This window comes from Biomphalaria glabrata, chromosome 3 (assembly GCF_947242115.1).
Source record: "Biomphalaria glabrata chromosome 3, xgBioGlab47.1, whole genome shotgun sequence".
Taxonomy (NCBI): Eukaryota; Metazoa; Mollusca; class Gastropoda; family Planorbidae; genus Biomphalaria; species Biomphalaria glabrata.
Window position 1 is genome coordinate 44,168,629 of NC_074713.1, and position 22,665 is coordinate 44,191,293.

The 22,665-nt window shown below is 34.5% G+C and overlaps 2 protein-coding genes across 3 annotated transcripts in view; one reads left to right on the forward strand and one right to left on the reverse strand.

Annotated features, from left to right (window-relative positions):
* Positions 1-8,197: 8,197 nt before the first annotated feature.
* Positions 8,198-17,129, forward strand: LOC106066192 (RNA transcription, translation and transport factor protein-like). Its single transcript, XM_013225161.2, has 8 exons — positions 8,198-8,615; positions 12,799-12,923; positions 13,818-13,917; positions 14,514-14,606; positions 15,287-15,375; positions 15,488-15,559; positions 15,975-16,023; positions 16,802-17,129. Exons 1-8 carry the CDS (start codon positions 8,555-8,557, stop codon positions 16,954-16,956), a joined length of 744 nt encoding a protein of 247 aa, XP_013080615.2. The 5' UTR covers positions 8,198-8,554; the 3' UTR covers positions 16,957-17,129.
* Positions 17,130-19,097: 1,968 nt separating this feature from the next.
* LOC106066198 (inactive tyrosine-protein kinase 7-like) overlaps positions 19,098-22,665 on the reverse strand; it is a 224,050-nt gene continuing 220,482 nt past the window's right edge. For both annotated transcript variants that reach the window (XM_056022222.1, XM_056022223.1), the window contains exon 18: positions 19,098-21,820. In XM_056022222.1, the coding sequence (XP_055878197.1) occupies positions 21,416-21,820 (405 nt within the window). In that variant the 3' untranslated portion in view covers positions 19,098-21,415. The remainder of the gene's footprint in view (positions 21,821-22,665) is intronic.

Below are 22,665 nucleotides of genomic sequence, written 5' to 3' on the forward strand. Positions count from 1 at the left end.
CAAGACTTGTTGAATTTGAAATGCACATTTTAAGACGTCAAGATTTTGAAACCAGTTTTTAATACCCTTACTTCACCATTTAGTACAGACGCATATTCAGCTCTAGAGGACATTCCTCCAAGCAAATTATGACCTAAAAGAAAAGTTTCAATCAGTTCTTCCACGGGAGATTTCTGGGTGCTAGAAGCTGTATTTCCACACTTAAAAAAACTTGATGCTAAACTTTTCACATTATTTAGTTCCACATACATCTTTGAACAATTAGTTTTCTTTTGCTTGTACGAACAGATCGGTGTTGACTTACTGTAATTTAACAGCAGTCACAAGGATAACAAATAGTAAGCTAGCTCCACCATAGTTCCGGAAAATTATGCACGAGTGTAAAATTAAACATTTTACATTAAGTACAATAGTATAACCGAATTATTGTGATGAATTGTGATGTAAAATGCAATAACAAAATTAAAATTAAATATTTGTGTAATTAGTTTCACAAATCGCTAAATCTTCAATTGTTAGTGTAAAAAAGATATACATGTAAAGTACAAGACAAGTAGCATATTTTTAAAGTTGTAAATACATATTATATATATGCGGCCCACCATTCCTAATTTTTTTTTTATGCTGCCCTCGATAGAAAAAGGTTGTTCCCTCCTGCCTTAGTATGTTCGACCGCTAGGGTACCACACAAGATTTGTCAATCGCCTTTCTCCATTCCTCTATTTTTGCCTGGGTTAGAACCTCTTTAAATGACGGCCCGTTCATTCTTTTGTGTTGTCTTCTCATTGCTTTCTCTTTCTGCCTCTTTATCTTTCTCCTGGTACTGTTCGCTGAAGGAAGGTCTTTGTAAGCCCAAAAGACCTTGTAGTATGGCCATATAGTTTTAGTTTACGTTTTTTTAAAAAGTCATCACGTGGGGTCCAACCCCTGCAGTAACCCTGTCTCCTATCTCTTGGTTTGCTATCAGGGGCGGACTGGCTATATGGGCAAACGGGCAAATGCCCGGTGGGCCGGTACCAAATGGGCCGGTCTGGTCGCGACCAAAGAAAAAAATTTAATGCAGACAACTTAAAAACAAAAGTGACAGCAGCAAGACACAAAGGCCTGAATATGTTTTCTTTTTTTGTAAATTATTATTAAAATTAATTTTGTTTGAAATTCAACAAGAATATAATTTTAAGAATTACACAATACAGTGTACGTATTTAACTATTATCATTTGTAAAACGTTAGACCGTACTTTCTTCTATGCACGAGCGGCATGGCCTTCAACACTACTTTGATGTCTTCGATACTGTGTTTGGCCTGATCATTTTGCTGGTCGGCATGGGCCTTTGATGGCAATCCCATTTTTGTTTTGCTCCTTCCCTCCCCCGTTTTTTAATGGTTCCATGAAAGTTAACGAAAAAGAGGGATGGGAGAGGTTAAGTTAGGAAACATTGATATAACGCGTCAAAAGGGGAGACAATTAGCTCTTTAACAAAACTTAATAGAAGTTAACAAACACATACACACAGCCGCGAAATTGCAAACCACCCAACTTATTCATAGCCCAATATGGGTATAAAGCTCTACTTCCTGCGATTTGAAAAGAAAAAGTAAGTTTCTATTTGTTTATTTTTAATAACATAGATCTAAAAATACTACACTTAAAGCTTACAAAAAAAAAATTATTATTTTATTAAAATATAAATCTACATCTAAATCAATCTAGCGCACTCTACCAATGGCTAACTTATGCTTAGTATGAAGTCATTAATAATGGAAATTATTACAGTAATTAAAATAATTTATATAGCGCTGTCACATCCGATATTTAATGAAAGGAGATTTAGAATCATTTATATTTTAAATAATATATTCATATACAAATCGCGTTTTTGAGAATGTACTAGGACGAAGCAAGAGCTTTTCACATTTAGAAGTACCTCTCTAACCGTTCTGCTTTCTCTTACCTTTTAAAGGAATATATATATATATATAGTTCGTCCATCGTAGTTCGATTATGACCACTTTGTCATCCAGGGGGGCTGAGGGCTTTGCATTGGGTTTTATGTCTCCTCGTGTGGCTGGTGAGACCTATGTGAGCCCGGAATGTTCGGCCGCACACTAGGCAGGTTATTCCAGCTGGAGCTATTGAAATTGGCCTTGCTTTTCTTCTCTGGCGTTTTTCTTCTGCCAGCATTGTTCTCTTTTCCTCAGCAACCTGTGCGCCGGTTTTCACAGCGCGACGTCATGATTCTCTGTCATGTGCCTCTGTCTCCCAGGTGGCTGGGTCAATGCTGAACGCCTTCAGAGAAGCTTTGAGGGTGTCCCTGAAGCGCATTCTTTGACCACCTTGCGAGCTCTTTCCTTCGCTTAGTTGGCCATACAAGAGTCGTTTAGGGATGCGGTGATCTTTCATTCTGCATACGTGTCCTGCCCATCGCAGCTGTGACTGCATCAGCATTGTGTGGATGCTTTGCAGACCCGCTCTTTGAAGGACTTGAGTATCTGGTATTTTGTCTTGCCATTTGACATTCAGTATTTTTCACAGACGTCATGTGGAAGTGATTCAGTTTCTTTGCATGTTAACTGTACACTATCCATTTTTCAGAGGCATAGAGCAATGTAGGGAGGATGACGGCTCGATAGACCCCTAGTTTTGTATTTGTGGTGATATCCCTTTAAAGGAATGGGTTGCCTGAGTCAGCCAGGAAAACCAATGATTTAGCATATTTTAAGTCACAGATCAACATACAGGACTAGATCGGCACAGTGAAATACGTAGGACCTAATTATTATTATTTTTTTTGAAGAAACGTCTGTAATCTATAAGTAATACCAAAAAGTTTGAAACTCATTAAGGCTGCTATTGTAGTGTTTATAGTTTTGAGACTACATACATGTATAAATAGAATACATTATATAAGCCTACGAAAGCATACATCCAGTTTTCGATGCGTTATCAAACTTTATATATTTTGAATAGAATTAGGCTTACACCTATGTTAAAACACATGGGCGTAGACGAGAGGGGAGGAGTTCAAACCATCACTGGCCTCAGACCTCATTGTCTGAAAGGGAAACTTTACTTACTTCCTCAGTGCAGCCAACTTAAGCAAACTACAGTCACCAAATTTCATGAGCGTAGCCAAAAGGGGTTTGTGGTTCCCCCCCCCCCTTTTAATACAAAACTAAAGCATTTTACCATTTTCTACCAGTCGCTGGACTCCAGTTAATAGAAGAATTAGTTTTTGATTTTTTTTAGCGGAAGAGTAGCTGGCTAATTGCACTGTAGATACCTCAGAATATGCATTTTTTAAAGCTTAAAATAACGGAAATAATGCTTGGATCCGGGGCTTGGAGCGCTCCCCCAGACTCCCTAGCTGTCCCTTGGCGGTGTGTACTGCCTTTCACTTTTTATAGGAAGAGAGTATTCTAGGGTAGAAAAAACGTTTAAAAGAATGAAAGATAAGAATGTAATGAAGATTAATTACATACACACACACACACTAATATACATATATAAATTGCGGAGGGGGTTTAAAATCCCCCCCCGCCACACCGAAAATATATGACATGCCATTTATGGGCCGGTTTATATGGTAATGCCAGGGCCGATTTTGATACCCAGTCCGCCCCTGTTTGCTATGCTGTCTTTAAATGTGATACCCAGGATCCTTCTGTAGCATCTCAACTCCATTGTATAATTACAACTGAAAATAAAATTAAAGTAAATAAACAACTTGGCTTCAGTACTTGACTATGACCTACGTTCTCACAAAATGCACTGAATTAAACTGTCAAAAATTATCATCAAACAATTCCAGTGGGTAATGACGTAGTAAATCACGTGACTATTAAACCCCGTGATTAGAATTTTGATAATGAGAATTTATTTTGATTTTTTTTTTTTAATAATTTGTCTCTCGCACCCCCTAGAGTGCAAACTACTTTGATATCTAATTAATGTTATTTAATTAAATAGGTTTTAGGTTGTAACGCCCTGATGTAAAGAACCTGACAACATCTGGCCATCTATGACGGCTGCCTGGTTGTGCGGTATGCGCGCTGGACTGTCGTTCGGATTTATTGATGGTTCAGGGTTCAAATTCTGCCCGATCCTCTCCCCCGTAGTCCTGCGGGAGGTTTGGACTAGGAAGTAAACTATTTTCAAGTCTGAAGGAACATCCGAAATATGTAAAACATTTTAACATTTTACGATTTATCTCTAGAGCTGAAGCTTGAAAAAATAAAAACCACTTTAGCCTTATTTCCACTTGTTTATGTAATATTGTACTAGATCTATCTGACGTTTTTCTTTTTTTTTTTTTTAAATGACAATGTTTTTGGGGATGAGATAATAATGAGCGCATTATCTTTGATTCAATTAGGTCATTTTTGCAGAGACAATGAAGACAACACAAGGTCCTTTAACTTCTTATCTTTTCTTATATAATACAGACGTTATTTCAAAAAAAGAAGATGATTACGTCCTACGCGTCATGCATTCAGTCATGCATATTAACGATAAAGGACTTTAATATTGAGTCCCTCGATCTAATGCAGTTGGAAACCGATTTTTTATTACTTAAAAACCCATCTTGATCCACTTATAAAATATAATCTGTGAACGGTCTTGGATGTGCTTGATACAGTCACTGGCGGATCCAGGAGAGTGGGCGGTAGGGGCGATCGCCCCCCCCCCACTCGGACGACCCCCGACCCCCGATAGGGAGGTGGGCGAACGAATTTTAATATAGAATTCACACAACTGTTATACGAATGTATTACTTATGATAATATATACTAATTATTTATATTTTAACCTATTTTTAGATTATCTGGCTCCCCTCTAGTATGTTGGCAGATTTGGTAGGGTCGGTAGGGGGCGATGGCATCAAACCCGCCCTCCCTAAACTTTCGAGCCATAGCACTATTTACAATATTCTAAATAATTATTTAAATTAAATATCTATATGATTGAAACTTGTTATTGGTTTTTTAAGGGATCTTTATATTATGTCGTGCTCTGTTGCCGATTTGTTTGGGGGGGGGGGGGTAAATACATCTACTGTCCTTCCTAGCTAAACCATTTGAGTGGGGGGGGGCGTCCTACTTTTATGGGGGAATCATAGTTTGTGAACAAAATTAGTTGAATTAAAATATAATTTTTAAATTGTCGCTCCCCTTCTGGAATCTTGGCCGATTCGTTGGGGTTAAGGATGGGGGGGGGGGGGGTTGGCGATTGCATCTACTGCCTCCCCACTCTAGCCCACTGAGTGGGGGGGGGCGATCCTATTTTATGGAGAAATCATAGTTTGTGAACAAAATTAGTTGAATATCTGTATAATATAAGCTACGTATTGATATGTGAACCCATTTGTATATTATGTCGCACACACACTCTAATCTCAAATGTTATCATTAGTAAATATAAAATGAAAAAGGGTTGTACAAGGTGGGAGGGGCAATACATGCAATCGCCTTCCGCCCATCGTACTAACCAATACTTTTTTTTTCTTTTTGTTAAGAAATTTCTTTAAAAATCTGTCACTAATATAATTTATATATGCTATAAATTAAATTCTTATATCGAGTCGCCCCACCCCTATTCCTTAATCTCAAATGCAATCATCAGCAGAAATTATAAAAAGGAGCGAGGATTAATCGTTTTCACGAAAACATGACGTTTTAAAACATAATAGTCAAATATGGCGATAGAGTTTAGGTAATTGCACACGAATTTATCATACTTTTTTTTAAAGAAAGACCTTGCTTTGGAAAATTTAGAATTCATACGAAATTTTTCAGTACAAGAGTAAAGATATAGAAGAGTTCTGAAACCAAATATTCTTTTCCTAGTCGCCTTTTGACAACCTTTACTCTATCTGCTATTTTTCTAGTTAAATAAATTTTGGGACTATAGCTCACAATTTATGCTTGAATCCTAAATATGCAAATAAATATAGCGTAGAATCTAATTGGTCCTTTTACTTTCTCCTCCCACTTCCGAAATTTTTTGTTAGAGCTTTGAATTATAGCTCTGTAACCAAACAAAGTTACAACCATGCCTATTGAACAAGTAGGCTATAACTCTTACAAATGAGCTTTTTTAAAAAATATTATTTTTCGAATATTTTTTTTTCGGCGGTGATCCTCAAAGCCTTAAATCTAAATATGTGGGGTATCTTCAAATCGGTTTATTTGCAATGTAGTAAGGGCCTATAAATTAATATTAGAATATTTTTTTACAAAACATTATTGAAAATGTCACAGTTGTTGTTGTTGTGTTTTTTTTGAAACGGCAATTTTAAGTGAAAAAGAAAGGGGGAAGGGTGCGACACAAATATTACTTCAAATCCCCGGCCTGCAAATATCATAGATCCTATCAAACATTTCAAGAACTGAACGAGGACGAAGAGTTACATAGTATAAACAATACACTATTTACAGTGGCGTAGCTAGGGTGTTTGATGCCCAGTGCGGCATCTCCTCATAATCTCCCCCCTTTTTCGAATATAAAACAGCGAAAATACGTTATTATACGTTAACAAAATATACTGCAAATAAATATTACGAGCTTTCTTGGTCGCAAAACTATCAATAATTTTATCAAAATCTGTTTTCAACCAATTGCCTACTTAGTGAAGGGCATCATTGATTGGTATTAATTCTTGATCAACTTAATATAAGTCTGAATAACTTCGCTCGCATATAGCCATACTTACCGCAATTATAAGAAATATGTAAAAATCTGATAATTCTACCTGAAGAGAATCTTGGACATCATTCTTTTTCTCTCAAAGCAAAATCTGACATTCAATAGGCATCACGAATATTTAGACAATATTTAGAACTGAATCATCTAGAGGCATTCTAGCTGATATCTTTATATTATTTTTTTTTTGTTAACTTAAGATTTCAAACAGGTCCTTGTTTGAGAAGTTCAAAGACTTCTGAAGAAATTGCGACAAACTGTTAACGCCTGTTTCGCTCCAGACGAAATTTATTTTTGTCAATGTTGCTAAGAGCACTATCGAGATTGATTTCAAACTGAGGATTCAATAGTTGGGATAGCAACAAAATTCATATTCACCTACCACATCATGATATGATCAAATTGGGTGATTGTTTCTTGAACTATCACGTCCAAGGAAGAATAAATCTCAATCCGTAGCTCGTTCTTATTTGTTTATACAGAATCTTCACCTTTTTTGCTTAGCTTCTTTTTATTGTGGCAAAACGTCTTTGACAGTCTGCATTAATCCTTAGATCAGAACACTTACTTTCGCTGAAGGTAATAATGGCTTCAGTGTTGCCCTTCCATCTAATAGTTATCGATGTTTTTAATGTTTTCCATTTAAGTGCGCAGTCTCGAATTGACGATCATAGTTTTTGAAGGTAGACTTACCCGTCGTTTATTTCAGTTAATTCAAGGATCAAGAATCTAAAATAGGTGGGAAAATTAAAACTGAAGAGCAACGAACACTCCGCCTACTTAAGAGAGTTTACCTTTACAATTCTTCTTCAACTCGTTCGTGATGCCTATTGAGGGCTAGATTCTGCTTTGAGAGAAAAGGAATGATATCCAAGATTCATTTCATTATCAGATTTTTACCTTTCATCCCTGCCGTCAACCATTTTAACCAGAGAGAACGATTTCTCTGTCTGAGAGCACTATATAGGAGCGCCATCCAGACTTTTCAATAGTGAGCAACGTTCATAATATTAACAGAGTGGCAAAATATTTTTTTAACCAAATTCAGTAGTTTATGTTTGTTCATGTATGTACAATGTGTGCAGTTTTTACTGAGAAATTTTGTTTTCAGTTTGATGCCCTTCATCACATGATGCCCCGTGCGGCCCGCACCACCCTCACATGGCTAGAGACGCCACTGACTATTTATAAAGCGGGGAAGGAGAGTGAAGGACCTACATGTAGCCTACTAGAATTTACGGGACGATCCGATTGATCGTAATAGGTTGGCTAAAAAAATTATGGGGCAGCGTTTACTTGTTGGCCTTTTTTTATGATTATTTTTATAAGTTAGAAAAAAAAATAAGGATGGGGGCCATGGCAAAATAAATACTATAGGCCTACAATATAGTGAACAAATCGCAGGGTGCAGGCTGGTGATCTGAGTATTTTTAGGGTCTAACAAATCCTCTAGATATGTTGATCTAGATTTGCCAAGGGCGGCAAGGGACACTACTCAGATTTCTTGACAAGTCCTTTCCGTTGTCTCTATACTCTATGTATAACTAGAATATTAGTAGACAGAATCATAGATAGAATCTAGAACTCTAGATCTACAGGTAGACCTAGATTCTAAAATCTATTCTATATGAGATTTAGGCAAGATATTTCTATAAGTCTAGACCACTAGATCTAGTAATACTAGACATTATAAATAAAATCTCGACTAGATTCTACAACGAGATCTAGATCTAGACAATCTAGTCCTAGTAGAAGTCAAGATCTGTCTGCTAAACACTGCAGTGGTACTGCTACTGCTCAACTTCAACTGGAGTCCGAGTCAACATAAATCGTAATCATAATAAAATATCCATGTTCAAAAGAAAATTATTGGCTCTTGAATGTTCTGAAGTTGATCGCTTTGACATAAACGGTAAATTTTACATCGATTTCAATTTAAAAAATGTTTAATAAAAAAATAAAAATATATAAAAAATATTAGACTTAGTCGTCTTAGTTAGACTCTAGTCACTCTTGAATTAAGTTGAATCTAGAACTCACTAAGTAGTAGAAGTAGAATCTAGATTTACATTACAATGTAGACTACATGAATACATCAATCAAGCATCATCAATCATAATATTCATAGATAAGATTTTGAATCTAGTCTAGATTCTAGATTTTCTTATTATTTTCAGTAGTATTCTATAGTAAAGTACCCTTTCCGCACACCCATAAGTATAAGCCTAGTTGATGCCATTTTTCATGTTTGGGGTTTTATAGCTCCATATTGGTATGCTTGCCCAGAATGTGGCAAAATATGTAGGTCACAGCTAGGGCTGCGCAGCCACGGGAAATACTGCACTCCTCATTAAACTTCGGACTCGAAGACAATCCTTATTATTATTATTATTATTATTGGTTAAACCTAGAAAAAAACAGACTATCTATGAAATAATGAAATCCTTGTCCATTTGTCTCAAAAACTGGTTATAACGTGGTGTATTCCAATGCATAGTTAAAAATAAATCTGAGGTCAAAGGAGTGTAGGGTAGGTATCGAAAAGTGTAACATCAACCAGATAGAGTTTTTTCCCTGACCATCGGACAGCACATCTTGTTACACCAACCAGAAAAAAAAATATTTTAAAAGTGTTATTATTTTTATAATTTTATTATAATGTTAAATTTATGTCATATTCAGCATGCTACAAACAGGTAACGATTATTGATCGATGATGTCAGACACAGGCTCACCGAGCAAGCGGGTGAACGAGAGAGGAGATGGCTAATAATTATTGATCGACTAGGTGAAAAAAAAGAACGTCCATCATAGAGCCTGTGTAGTTGCGCTACTTGTTAAAAAAAAGGCAGATAGATCAGATTTGATCCATCCCGTTCAAATATTTGATCAGACACAATCCATTTATCCATATCCAAAACACACATATTCATCCATCCAGGTCACAATGTCTTGTCAATTAGACAAATTTGTGAACTTGTGATTCTCCCGCACAGATCGTCACATTGGGCTGCAATCTGTCACAACAAAGATCTGTCACTGAAAATGTCTGAAGCCTTTTTTCACCTGTTGTCCACTGCTCTGAGGTCCTCCGTGAAAGTGTGGCCCCAAGCTATACGAGAATGTCCCTGTTTGCGCTCTCCTCATATTGGTCTCCAATATGTCCTCGCGACTCCTGGTATGCATAATTCCTTTTCCGTAGAACATGTCCCCCATAACTCATGTGACGCTCTGTTACAACTTCACAAGTGGTCGACTCCCACTTCGGCATAGGATTTCCTTGTTTGAGACCCCAATCTCTAGATCCATAACTGACTCCTAAAATCTGTCTTATCATATTTGTCACAATGACACAACATTGTTTTACTGCATGCGGTTGGTGTTTCAATTCGTGCAAATGTAATTCCAACCAGACACCCCTCACTTATTTTATTTAGGCTTAAATATCAGAAAAGAAAGTGAAACACACTTGTTTCCTGTCCATTATAGAAGCATAATACAAGGGTTTTGATTGGATGATGCATCATGACTCGACTCTACACAATACCCTTAACCCGGAAGCCACTTGAGGTAATCCAGGGAAGGTAAAAAATGACATTTTCAGACCAGGTCACTTTGACCCATAATAAAACTGACAGAAGTGTAGGGAAATAGAGCATGCCCAATATGCAGGAAGTTTTCTCTTAACTATCCAAATAAACAAGCAAGGAGACAAATGATGAGCTGTCTGGTCCGTGACCGAAACTACGTTGTGTCTGGAAATGGTTCTTTACTATAGATCTAGAATCAGGGGTGCCACTTTTCCAGAATAACCCGGAAATCCGGGTTTCGAGGGGTCCGATTTTCCTCCCTCCGGGTTTGCCTTCTACAATTTGTTAAAATCCAGGGTTTTAGTTGATTTAGATTTTTTCGAAATTTCATGTCATTTTCCCCCGTTTATTTTAGTTTGCTAGTTCCGATCGCGCGAGCCGCCATTTTTAAACAAAATCTACCAGTCTCATATCTCGCGATTCGCTAGACTTTCACTTTGCATGCGCACTAAGCTTTATTTATCGGTACAGTACGTATTTTTTTTTTTTAAGTGACAAAAAAGTGTAAACATTCTCGATCTATAGAGAATATCTAGATCTACGGAACGCGCCTCGAATCGGCTCGATTTAGAGTCAGATCTATTTCTATGATCAATCTAGATCTGACCTAGACTGTAAAGTCTTGTATTTAGTATAGATATAATCTAGATCTACTCGCGTACCTAGTGGCTAGTCCTAGATCTAGAAATAGAAAGAAAAAATAATTCACGAGTGAGAATTTTTTTTTTCTTTCCGTGTTTTATATTTTAATATTTGTATAGGTTCCATATAGACATAGATAGAGGCAGAGCCTTAGCCTATTTCTAGACTAGTCTAGAGCTATATTGGTCTAGAGTATTATAGAAGTAGGATCTAGATTTAGGATATTTACATCGTTTTTAGATCAGAACTAGAATCAATGATTGAAGAATTAAATTAGTAAATTTGCGTTCGCCTGAAGACTTAGAGGCTAGAAAAAATAGATCGATTGGTCAATAGATTTATACAAATAAATTAAAATTATGTATTACATAAGCAGTCCACCACATTCTAGCCATCTAGGTCTACATTTAAATATTAGAAACTAAATCTAAATGTTCATTTTGGAGTAGATCTGGACTAAATCTCAAAATCAATTTTATCTTGTTGCAATAGATTTACAGGTCCATGCATGTACATTGATGGAATCAGTTTTATCAATATTGATTAAAGTAGGCTGCTTCAAATGAATAATGAGGGAAAAATGTTAAGAGAGAAACATCATTTAAAATAACTGTGTTTGGGGGGGGGGGGTGTACAAACATTGTTAATATAAAATTGTACTAAATCCTCTTAACTTGTATTACTTGTATTTATCAATAAATACACACACTCTATTTATTATAATGATAGGCTTACTAATTACATATTTAAAACATGGGGGGCATATTATGATATAGATCTAGGTAGTAATTTAAAACTGTTCTTCTTTCGTAAAATTTTGGTGCTTAAATTGTAAATGCGATACGTTTCAGGGTTGGTAAAGTTTGGAGTTTATGATTTCAGGGTTTGTAAAATTTGGAAATTCGGGTTTCAGGGTTTACTTGGTCTCATGGGTGGCACCCCTGTCTAGAATAGATTGATTATTGTAGATTAGATCTAGATTCTAGATCTATCACTATGTCTAAACAATAAATTTAAAACAGTCTGACAATTTCAGAGTAAACACTGAACTATGAATGATAATCATAAAAAAGATAACTTACAAAAATAAGAAAATTCAATTTAACTTTTTTAGATCAGACATTAGTGAATCAGTCCGATTTTGGTGCCGAGGGCTAAGCCTTTGTTTTTCCATATTATTTGAAGTTTTGAAAGGGCTGCTGTAGATTGTGCTATTCAATCCAATAGTTCGGGTTTCGTTCCCTCATCTGAGACAATAGCTTTGATGTATTTGAAGCTGCTGCTGTGTAATATTAACCAAAAAAAAAATGGAAAATTTGTTACCTGTGATGGTGGCTGGGTATGCTAACATGGTTCTTTTTAAGCTAATTCTAATAGTATATTGTCATTTTGAAGATTCTCATACAACCTCGTGATTAGGTGTAGATCTTCAAATGTATGAAAATAAAGATCTACTATACCTAGTACTATAAATTACATTCTACATGCATATGGATCTATATCTAATTAAGACTATTATGGATAGTAGACATTGCATTTTCATCATTTTTTCTAATGGTGCTCATGGGTTAGAACTCACTCCCCATTGATCTCAGACAACATGTTACACCACTTTTAAGAAGAACATTAAGACCTATCTGTTTAAAACTTTTTTAGATTAATTATCATTCTAGCTGTTGTGTTTGTGTTAGTAATGTTATTACAGCACCTTGAGCCTACATTTTGTTTGTTAACAGCACTTTATAAATTATATTATTATTTTGTTTTTTACTTTATTAAAAGTTTATAATTCAGAGACGCACATATTTGTTTCTGCTTTTGTCTGACAGTTCGTTGAGTGATTATTATCTTGTATATCCACAGATGAAGGAAGATTTAGAGCTCTTGTTTTATGGTTAGAGGATCAAAAAATTAGGCATTTAAAAATTGAAGACAGGGAACCACTTCGAAATCTGGCATCTAATGAATGGAATAAAGCCTTTCAGTCTGTATGTTATTAGTATTGTTGTTTCTTTTACATTGCAATAGCCTACATTATTGGTGATCCACATGTTCACTAGTAGTTCTTAAAGTTATACTAATGTTTAAAGGTTTGAAAAAAGATAATGCCAAGACAAAATCAGTTAGCAAACTAGCACTTTTAATTGGATAAACCAAGCAATGTCAAGGACACTAAATGGAATGTCACTGTTGCCAAATAAATAAAAAAGAATTGAGATCTAATGTTAACAATCTCAATGCGCGACAGTTGATCTTCATACCAAGTCTCTTTGTTACCACTAGATATTCACTCATTAAAAACAAAATAAAAGTTTGAAGTCCTAAATTAAAAGTCCAAGACTTCATCTATATTTAAATTATTTGGTGTTTTAAATGAAAGAGCTTAGAAAACTTGGATTCTGTAGTGTTTAACCCTTAAAATGCTGAGCTTTTTTACAATGAGTGCATACATAATGGAATTACAATTTTGATGTTTAGAGGCTAAGCTACCACACGCGTTTTAAGGGTTAATTAAAAGTGAAAAAAAAAATTATCCTATACCTTTTAAAAAATGTAGCTTACCATCACTTTATTTGTACAGCAAACAGCTAGCTGCTTATAGTATTTCCTCTTTATTATTTATTATTATTTTAATCATATCATACTTTCCATTTTCATTATGTGTAATTCTCCTTCGGACCATATATATTACCAGAACTTTTCATAAACTAAAAAAAAAGAACAAATTATTTATGAACTTTGAAATTGTATTTGATTGATTCTTTTTTATATAAGTAGCCATTTTTTTAATTTTCTTGACAATAAACTTTATTCATATGATTCAGCTATATGTATTTTAGTTTTCTAGTTTATATGAACATTGTTGTTTTTGTTTTTTTCAGTACTTAACTGAAATCAATAGTCCACATGACGGATCAGACAGAAAAGCCCTGTTAGATTGGCTGTTAGGATATGCTATCCGACTTGAATATGGTGATCAAGGTAGCGAATAGCCAATAATTATATTGAATCAAAGTTACTTTTTATTATTACATGTCCAAACTATAACTGCATTGATTACATATTAAAATCATTCGCAGTGGTTATAATTTTGGTTAAACTTAAGTCTGAAAGGTATGTTGTTTTCATTAAAGAGATGTTCTAAGTAGAGTTAGGATTATCCTTTATCCTGATTGCAGTCCTTTATATTGATACAAGTGTTTTGAAGTGAAGTAAAAAAAAACTTTCCTGTTGTATGGCTGCAATGTAGATGTTAAAAGTAAAGCTAGAATTTTCTATTATTTTTGACAACTTTAGAGTTTGAGTCTTCAATTTATATATTTCAGTGATGCCCAACCATGTTCAGCCTGGGGAGGGGTAGCAGATTTACATTTTCAACATGCGTGACATAGGCTGCATCATCCAAAAAATAAGTTTAGTGTGATGTAACCTATTCTCTGTAGTTTCATTATGCACAGTGGGTAGAAACTTCAAGGAGTTGGAATACGTCCAGAGGTGGCTCACAGGCTGTAGTTGGGGCATCAACTGTTGCATTGTAATATAATATGTTATTGATTTTGTGTATTTGTTTTTCACAGTTGACAAGTATAAGAGTGCCACGCCAGAATCTTTTAAAGAAAGAAAAGAACAGCAATTGTCAAAGTCCATCAATCCTTTAGATAATCTTGACTGTAAGTTACGCATTTTCTTTATGTCTGGCTTTATGTTAGAATGTGTTTCACTTTATGACTTCAATTGCGGAGAGTTAAGTTTGTTGATTGTTGTTTCTTGGCTCTGTGTTTTATAAATTGTTGACAAAAAAAAAAAAAAATGTACACTCTTTTCAATGTACTAAAATGTTTCATAATATCAATGAGAACTTTTATGATTCAATGTAGATTTGTTTTGAAGGTACTGGTGAATCTTTTTTTCCCTCTGTGACTGTCCCTTCCACTTTAATTGTTTATCTAATTGTCCAGGATTTTGTTGGTTCTGTGTTGTTTGCTGTTGCTTTTAATGGAGGACTAGGGTTTTATTTCTTCTGTCTTTGCATGTGGGGGAGGATATCCACTGCTTCTCCATTATTTCCTGTTCTTTTAGTGCTTTCATTTTAATCTGTAAACCTGGTAGTGGTTTGTGTGTGTGTGTGTAGAAAGATGGTTAATACAGTGTCACAAATACTTTTTTATAAAGGGGAGTTAAAATAAGATTGTCAACTTAAAAGAACTTTCTTTTTTTGGCTGCTTCAATTTACAATTGAATTCATTAGTAGTTATATATATGTTTGTTTCTTAACTTTAAAGTGGATGCTATGTTGACCTGATGGAGCACACAACCTGCTGTATGACTGACTTTTTGTTTTTCTTCTCAGTCAACAGCCCAGAGTTCAAAGCTGGCATTACTTCGTTAGCCATGATGCTACAGATTCCTCCACATTCTAATCATTTAGAAATGTTAAAGGTAATTAATTAGTGTTTCTAGAAATGATCATGTTTGGTATCATGTTTTTGAAGTTTGTAATTTCTTTAAGTGAAATCAGTGTCAATAGCAGAATGTTGTTTTATTATTTCAGGCTATTTGTATAGTTATCAAGGAAAAATTTACTCAGGAGGCTATAGACTCTGCAGGAAAAACAAAAGAAAAGGTACATAGCATTGTTGTTACATCAACTTTTTTTTTTAGTTTGTATTGTTTTGAGAAAAAAAAATCTTTTAAACATGCTCACTCAACCATCACAGCCTTTACTTTTCCCGAACTAATGTCAGGTACCCATCAAAACTCGGTGGACTCAGATGCGCCCTTAAGATCTCGAAATTAAAAATCTTAGTCCTCACCAGTGTAAAATAGTTATTAATTAATTAAGGCAGAGAGTTGACACAATCTTATTTTCAATAAAATTTTAAAAATTATGTAATGGTTTATACGTATCTATGGTTATCAATCATTATAGGTATTTTTTGATAGACATTTTTCTATTACAATTTAGAATTTTGTTGTATTTAGCTTGACTCAACAACATTGAGTTCATATTGAATGGCCAATGCTGTGTTCTGTTTCAGGATGAACACATACCCCTGGATAAAACTGAGCTTGGGTTTGAAGCTGGAGGTAGGTCCTTTTTTTTAATTTTGACATTTGTTGCTGTTTCACCCTCCACCAAGACATACTAACTATATCAGCTCCAGACTGGAATTATTTTAGTGTAGCTAATTAATTTTGGGGGTTTTAGGGTTGTGTTTTTATATATGCATGTTTTGTAAGCAAAGTGGTGGGCTGAAATTTCCAGATAACAATACTGAATAAGGAATTCCTGTAAAATTCAATTCAAGATTGTTTAAAGGAAAACATTCAACATGATTAGCTCTTTCTGCAGGTGAAAACATGTTCTCATTTTTGTCCTAAACTGCTGTAGAATGTTTCTAAAATCCCCTTTTCAATATACTTGCTTTAAACTTTTTAAATAAAAGATTTCTTCTAGTCTCATATCATTTAGGAGATTATCAATTATATTTTTAGTAAAAATGAGGAAAACGAACAGGCCCATAGCCCCAGTCTATAAGCCCTCATGTTGGAAAATTAGTGGGTTTTTTTAAGCTTTTTTATATTCTAAAGGTAATAAAAGTATATATTTTTTAAACTAGACATATCATTCTATTTTTTAAATTGTTTGTTTATTTGTTAGTATTAGATCTTTTTTTTTTTTTTTTTTTCATAATGTAAATTTTTTTTTTTTTTTTTATTCCTAGTCACCCCTCTTTGCTTAGGGTGTGGGAAGGAGTTTTCCTAACCGGACATGGGAACTATTGGGTTAAAATTGCTGTCAATAAGTTCAAGTGTTAATTTGCTTTGAAAAGAAATTGTACCTTATTTTCTTCTAACTGTACAGATTACATAATAACAGAAGCAGCCAAGATACTTCGACTTCTCCATCTTCGAGATTTAAGGGACTTACAAACACACATCAATCAAGCCATTGTTGCTGTTCAGGCCATTACTGCCAACCCTAAGACTGACAGCAGGCTGGGTAAAGTTGGGTTTTGATAAACTTCTGCCTTGGTTTTTGATTCACTGTTGTAGACTTTAATGCATAAAGTAAATCTGCCAATGTCTCTGATATATTAAAACACACATATTTTCATGTCTGTTTTGATCTAAGTCAATTGTATAAATGAATCTTCCTTTGAATAGCAAATAAAGTTGATTGTGCTACTATATGTTTTGAATACTATTGAGTTATTAATGTCTAATTGTACAAGTCACAAAGAAATTATTTCCCTTTCTTTACCACATTTTGTACTTTTAAAGAGCAGACAAAATATAAACATATTGCATCACTTTTAAATATAGGGCATATAGTTATTTTTATAACAGTAGGGCATAATATTACTTTTAAACTATAGGGCATAATATTACTTTTAAACTATAGGGCATATGATAAGTTTTAAAACTTGGGACATATGATAACTTTTAAAATATAGGGTGTAGAGAGAAGTGGACTTGAGGAAGTCATAAACATTTCAAATCTCAGGTCTTCGGTAGGACTTAAGATTTCAACACTTTACCTCTTAACCACCATATTCTTAACATGTTATAAGACCACCTTCCTAAATCTCAACTAAGAACAAAATTATTGTAAGTTGATTGTTGCCAACTATATTAATTCAAAGACAAGTTTGAAAAAGTTTCAATTTAAGAGAGCAGTCACTGCATCTATCAGTTTTGTTTTTGTAATTATCACATTGCTTCGTCAATAATTGTCATTATTGTATCAACATCAGCTGTCTACTGAAGAAACATTTTCTACCACTAATTTGGCCACCCAGATTTAGCAGTTGAAAAATCTAGTCATGTTTTTTTTTTTATTATTCCTTGCCAAAGAATTGTCATTAAGTAGCAAAAAAAAAAGTGCTTCAAGTCAACTCTTAATTGGCAGACTTCAGATAAGGCATCTACCAATGATTTTACTATTTGACATATAAAGGAACTCTTTATTCACATTATAATCATTTCATCCAATCAAACCAACTTCTTTCAACATTTAGAGTTTGTCAAGAAAACAAAGCTTAATGGCAATCTCTTTAATTCAGAATGAGTGCAGTATTTTTACTTTCCACATCTGATGCAGAAAAAAAATTTTAAACTGATCCAGTTGAATTCGCCAAGGCTGGATGCTCATCTTTTTTCAAATAAATGTTGAGCTAGATCTTAATGATGGAAGGTTAACTTCATTTTCTTTTTACCTCATGGAAGAGTTAATGTATATAAATAGTAAAGTTCCTCTTTCAGACCAGGCAGTCTATAGGATGATGTAAAGGTCATCTGTTTCTGTGGCCCACATTTAACAAGGGTATCATGTGGCCAGCACAATGGCCAACCGCCTTTACTTTTGCCCAATGTCAGGTACTTATTAGAGCTGGAAGGCACCCTAAAGATCCCAAAATAAAAAGTCTGTCTTCACCAGGATTTAAACTCAGGGCGCCTCAGTTCATAAGCCAATAGCTTTACCACTCAGCCACTGTGCCTCCGAAATCTTTATACACTATACTTGTATACAATTATCATGCTGACATTTATTAAGGTAATCGAGCATATGCCATTGTTGCAGTGCTATTCAAATGGAACAGCTTTATCTCAAAATATTGATATGATATTTCGCTGCCTTGAAAGACAATTCTATTTTCTTACTTGAGTCCTACATCAGGACCCAGGATGAACATAGAAAGTTCATGTGTAGTTTCATAGAAAGAGATAGTACTAAGAGAATCTTGAGGAAAGGTTTGGATCTCAATTCTGAACTATAATCCTTCTTATATAAAACAGACGTTACTTCAAAAAAGAAGATGATTACGTCCTATGCGTCATGCATTCAGTCATGCATATTAACCAATGACTAAAATTCTGCCAAGTCACTGGTTTTCCTGGCTAGCTCAGGCAACCCATTCCATGCTCTAATAGCACTAGGGAAGAATCCTTTATTACTGCACATGTCAGTTTTAAGTTTGAATAACAGGATCTGTACTGATTGGACTTCAAGTCACAAAAAATGGTACTTATATTAGTTTTAAAAGTTTAGGTGACTGGATCTGTGCCCATGTGTTGACAAAACATGTACCTTATTGATTTTCAACAGTTGTGGAAAATGAAATGAAGATGGTAATAATAAGGTTAAAACACACACGCACTTTGTTGGTCATGGATGTTTTAATAGTTTAATCCTACCTATACATGTATATACAAGCATACTCAAGGTGTCTCACATACAACTCTTTAAATTATGTCAAGAGGAGAATGAAAAAAAAGAAACTGACATTATTTATCACATCATTGTTGAAACACAAGGGACATAACCAAAAAAAAACTCATACAGGCATGTACAGTAAAACAGAATGGGGTGAATGCAAATAAAGAAATACAAATGAAACAATGGATTTGCATAATAGAGAAAGGGGATTTCAGATGGTTAACATTGTGTCCATACATTGAAAAGTGGATATTCATTTCTCTTTTACTCTCATACAATTGTTTAATACTATAACAAAGTTTTACATAGTAAACAAAATGTAAAAATAAGTTTATACACATGTGTCGACAAAGGACATCAATTGAAACTAAATGCTGTAGTGAAAAAGATGTACAACTAATAACTATCATTGGGTTCTATGTCTAACGACTCAGAGATAGCATAAGCTCAAGCCTGTATGCTAAGAGACTTTTTTCTTTCTTATAAGTTTCATTTGTTTTGTTTTTTCTACGTTCCTTCAATTATGAAGCTTTATTACGTCTTAGCCCCAGATGTGAGTAGGGTTGGAACTCAGGGCCATCATGATGCCATCCCGAAGTGCATGCCCCATGACAATTCAGCCATCTTGCTTGTTGAGAATGCCACAAGTTCATCACCTATACCATATCAATAAACTACCACATCATCAGACTAGTTTTAAAATCTTTATTGATTAAAGCATACATTATACAATAGTTTATCAACAATCACATATAGTTTCACTCACATGTCAAGAAGTTTTTTATTTATTTATCTTCAATGTAACATATGTTAAGAAGGTAATTGTGCATCACCAACATTAGCATCCTTGAAAGAACAATGGATATTGCAAGGACTTGATCTCTCCATTTAGTCATAGGACTTTTCATTTTAATCTAGTTCTAATAGTTCATCCTTCCAGTCATATTTTATTTTCTATCAAATATTCCTTAAGTGCCTCTGAAAACTGAATACCAAGGGAGATAACTTTTCTTTGCTATTAATTGGAAGCAAAATATTTATGGGAGCAGGAGTTCACTTCAAGTGAATATACATTATAAAGTTAAGGCCCTTGGTGGTGAGCAAACCAAAGCCTTCTATAGAGTTTTCATTTTTCACTCTCTTGTTACACTATATCCTATACAAATTACATAATTGAATAGACAGCATTACAAGAAAAACAAATGTGTGTAACTTACAAACAGTAAGAGATAACATTGTTTACCAAATGTAAAATACTTTTGAATATAATTTAATCTAGAAAAAAAAAAATGCAAACATTGAAGTCAATTAGGTATACATTCAGTTTTATTATGTGTCTTTGATAAAACAACTTTTATCTATAATAAATAAATAATAAAGTGTGCCTCCCTAATCACATCTACTGTGTAACCCTCCTTTCCATTTGGTACATTCTCTGTCTGAGGAATTGAAACCTTCAGTGCTATAGGAACACTTTGTTTACTTTGACCTATCAGCAATTGTGTTTCTTTTCGGTGATTAATGAAAGGAGTATTTGCATTCAGCCTGACCAGTAACTAATCTAATCTTATCTTATATAATACAGACGTTACTTCAAAAAAGAAGATGATTACGTCCTACGCGTCATGCATTTAGTCATGCATATTAACCAATAACTTAAATTCTGCCAATCACTGGTTTTCCTGGCTAGCTCAGGCAACCCATTCCATGCTCTAATAGCACTAGGGAAGAAGGAGCACTTGTACTAATTTGTCCTAGCATATGGAACGAGAAATGATGGTTTACATTAGTACCACTCTCCAATATCTTGAGCTACCCAGCACTCAGTACCAGATGCAGATAAAAAATTAACAGTGTCTAGGAAATGTGACATGGTGTGAATAATGTTAAAAAAAAAAGCTTTAGCGAATGGATATTTACATATCAAAATGTTTATATAAATACTAGAATATATAACTTACAAAAGCTCAACTGTATCTTGCCTTGCTAGGCAGGATTTTTTCAGTGCATGTACATTCATATTGTCCTCCAAGTTTTGAGAACATAAAAATTGTTCAAATTGTTTTATTTAGTCTTAAAGTTTCAGCTTGCCTGTAAGCACAAAGCATTGTCTTATTTCCACAATCATCTGGGAATAGAAGCTGAAATATGAACCAATGTCCTCATCATTTACAATTGCTATTTTTTTTAAAAACGTCTGACTTGTGCAGGCGTATTGCTCTTGTACTGTAATTTTTATATAGGCTAGTGTGCATGGAGTCAGACGCAATCGCCATTAGTCAATAGGTGACCTAGCGTGACCACCAGATCTGAAAAGGTTGGTCTGTTGGACTGAGGCATCATGCAACACTGTCGGATGATGTCTTTCACCTGTGTGGGGAAATGCTCGGCAAAGTCTAACAGGGGCAGAGTGTTGGCCCCTACCCCTGCACCACACAGTGACTTGAAGAGCTCCTCGTCTCCAAGGAGGCGGTATGGGAGGTCACACAGGTGGAACACCTCCCACATGAAGATACCATAGGACCAAATGTCTGTGTGAAATGAGTACTCAGAGTCACGCAGAGCTTCAGGGGGCAGCCATCTTAGCGGTACCAATGTTTGCTTTGCAGGGTGAAGATAATACTCACTGGCATATACATCTTTATTCAGTGACAGGCTGCATACCTAAGTAGAAACACAAATATATAGGCAAGTTTAAAACACATCAAATAATTTCAAGTTTACAAAAAAAATACTAGAAGCAACAAATAATTTGTCAAATATTTTACATTTTGAAGTAATTTTAACATATAAGTCTTGTTAAGGTGAATTTCCTCACATGTACTTATATATATATATATACTTCTCACATTAAAGACAGACGTGATTGAATACTGATTGTATTGAAATTAAAGTTTAGAGTTTACTATTTTTTATTCTCTAATTTAAAATGTAAATGTCTGTGATGATACTCTGTTTTATTTAAAAATGCAGTTTTTTGAACATATTCAGGTAACATTTAGTTACTTTAAACATTTTTATTGACTTTAAAATTTGAAGGTATCTAAATCTCTATAGATCTAGACCTCTAGAATAGATCTATTTCTACAAAGCAACAAAACATTTGAAGGTATCTTATCAAGATCTCTAAATCTAGATCTATTCTTACAAAGGCCAACAAAACATTTGAATGTATCTTATCAAGATCTCTAAATCTAGATCTATTCCCACAAAGGCCAACAAAACATTTGAAGGTATCTTATCAAGATCTCTAAATCTAGATTAGATCTATTCCTACAAAGGCCAACAAAACGTTTGAATGTATCTTATCAAGATATCTAAATCTATTCCTACAAAGAGCTCAAAGAAGACAGTGTCTGAAGCCAAGGACTGAAAAGGAGAAATTAATCATTCATTAACTTAAGACATAGAATCTAGATTATCATTCATATGCTTCCTAGCAATGCAAGGACAATGCTTGGCTTGATACAATTGTATACCATACCTATGTTTTTACTCAATGACTATGC

What these genes read in the sequence shown, in the direction of transcription:
- LOC106066192 (XM_013225161.2), top strand. Translation starts at nt 8,555, where the DNA reads ATGTTCAAAAGAAAATTATTGGCTCTTGAATGTTCTGAAGTTGATCGC. An exon ending in CAGGAAAAACAAAAGAAAAG is followed by an intron (nt 15,560 to 15,974) that starts GTACATAGCATT and finishes GTTCTGTTTCAG; the next exon opens with GATGAACACATACCCCTGGA. An exon ending in GCTTGGGTTTGAAGCTGGAG is followed by an intron (nt 16,024 to 16,801) that starts GTAGGTCCTTTT and finishes CTAACTGTACAG; the next exon opens with ATTACATAATAACAGAAGCA.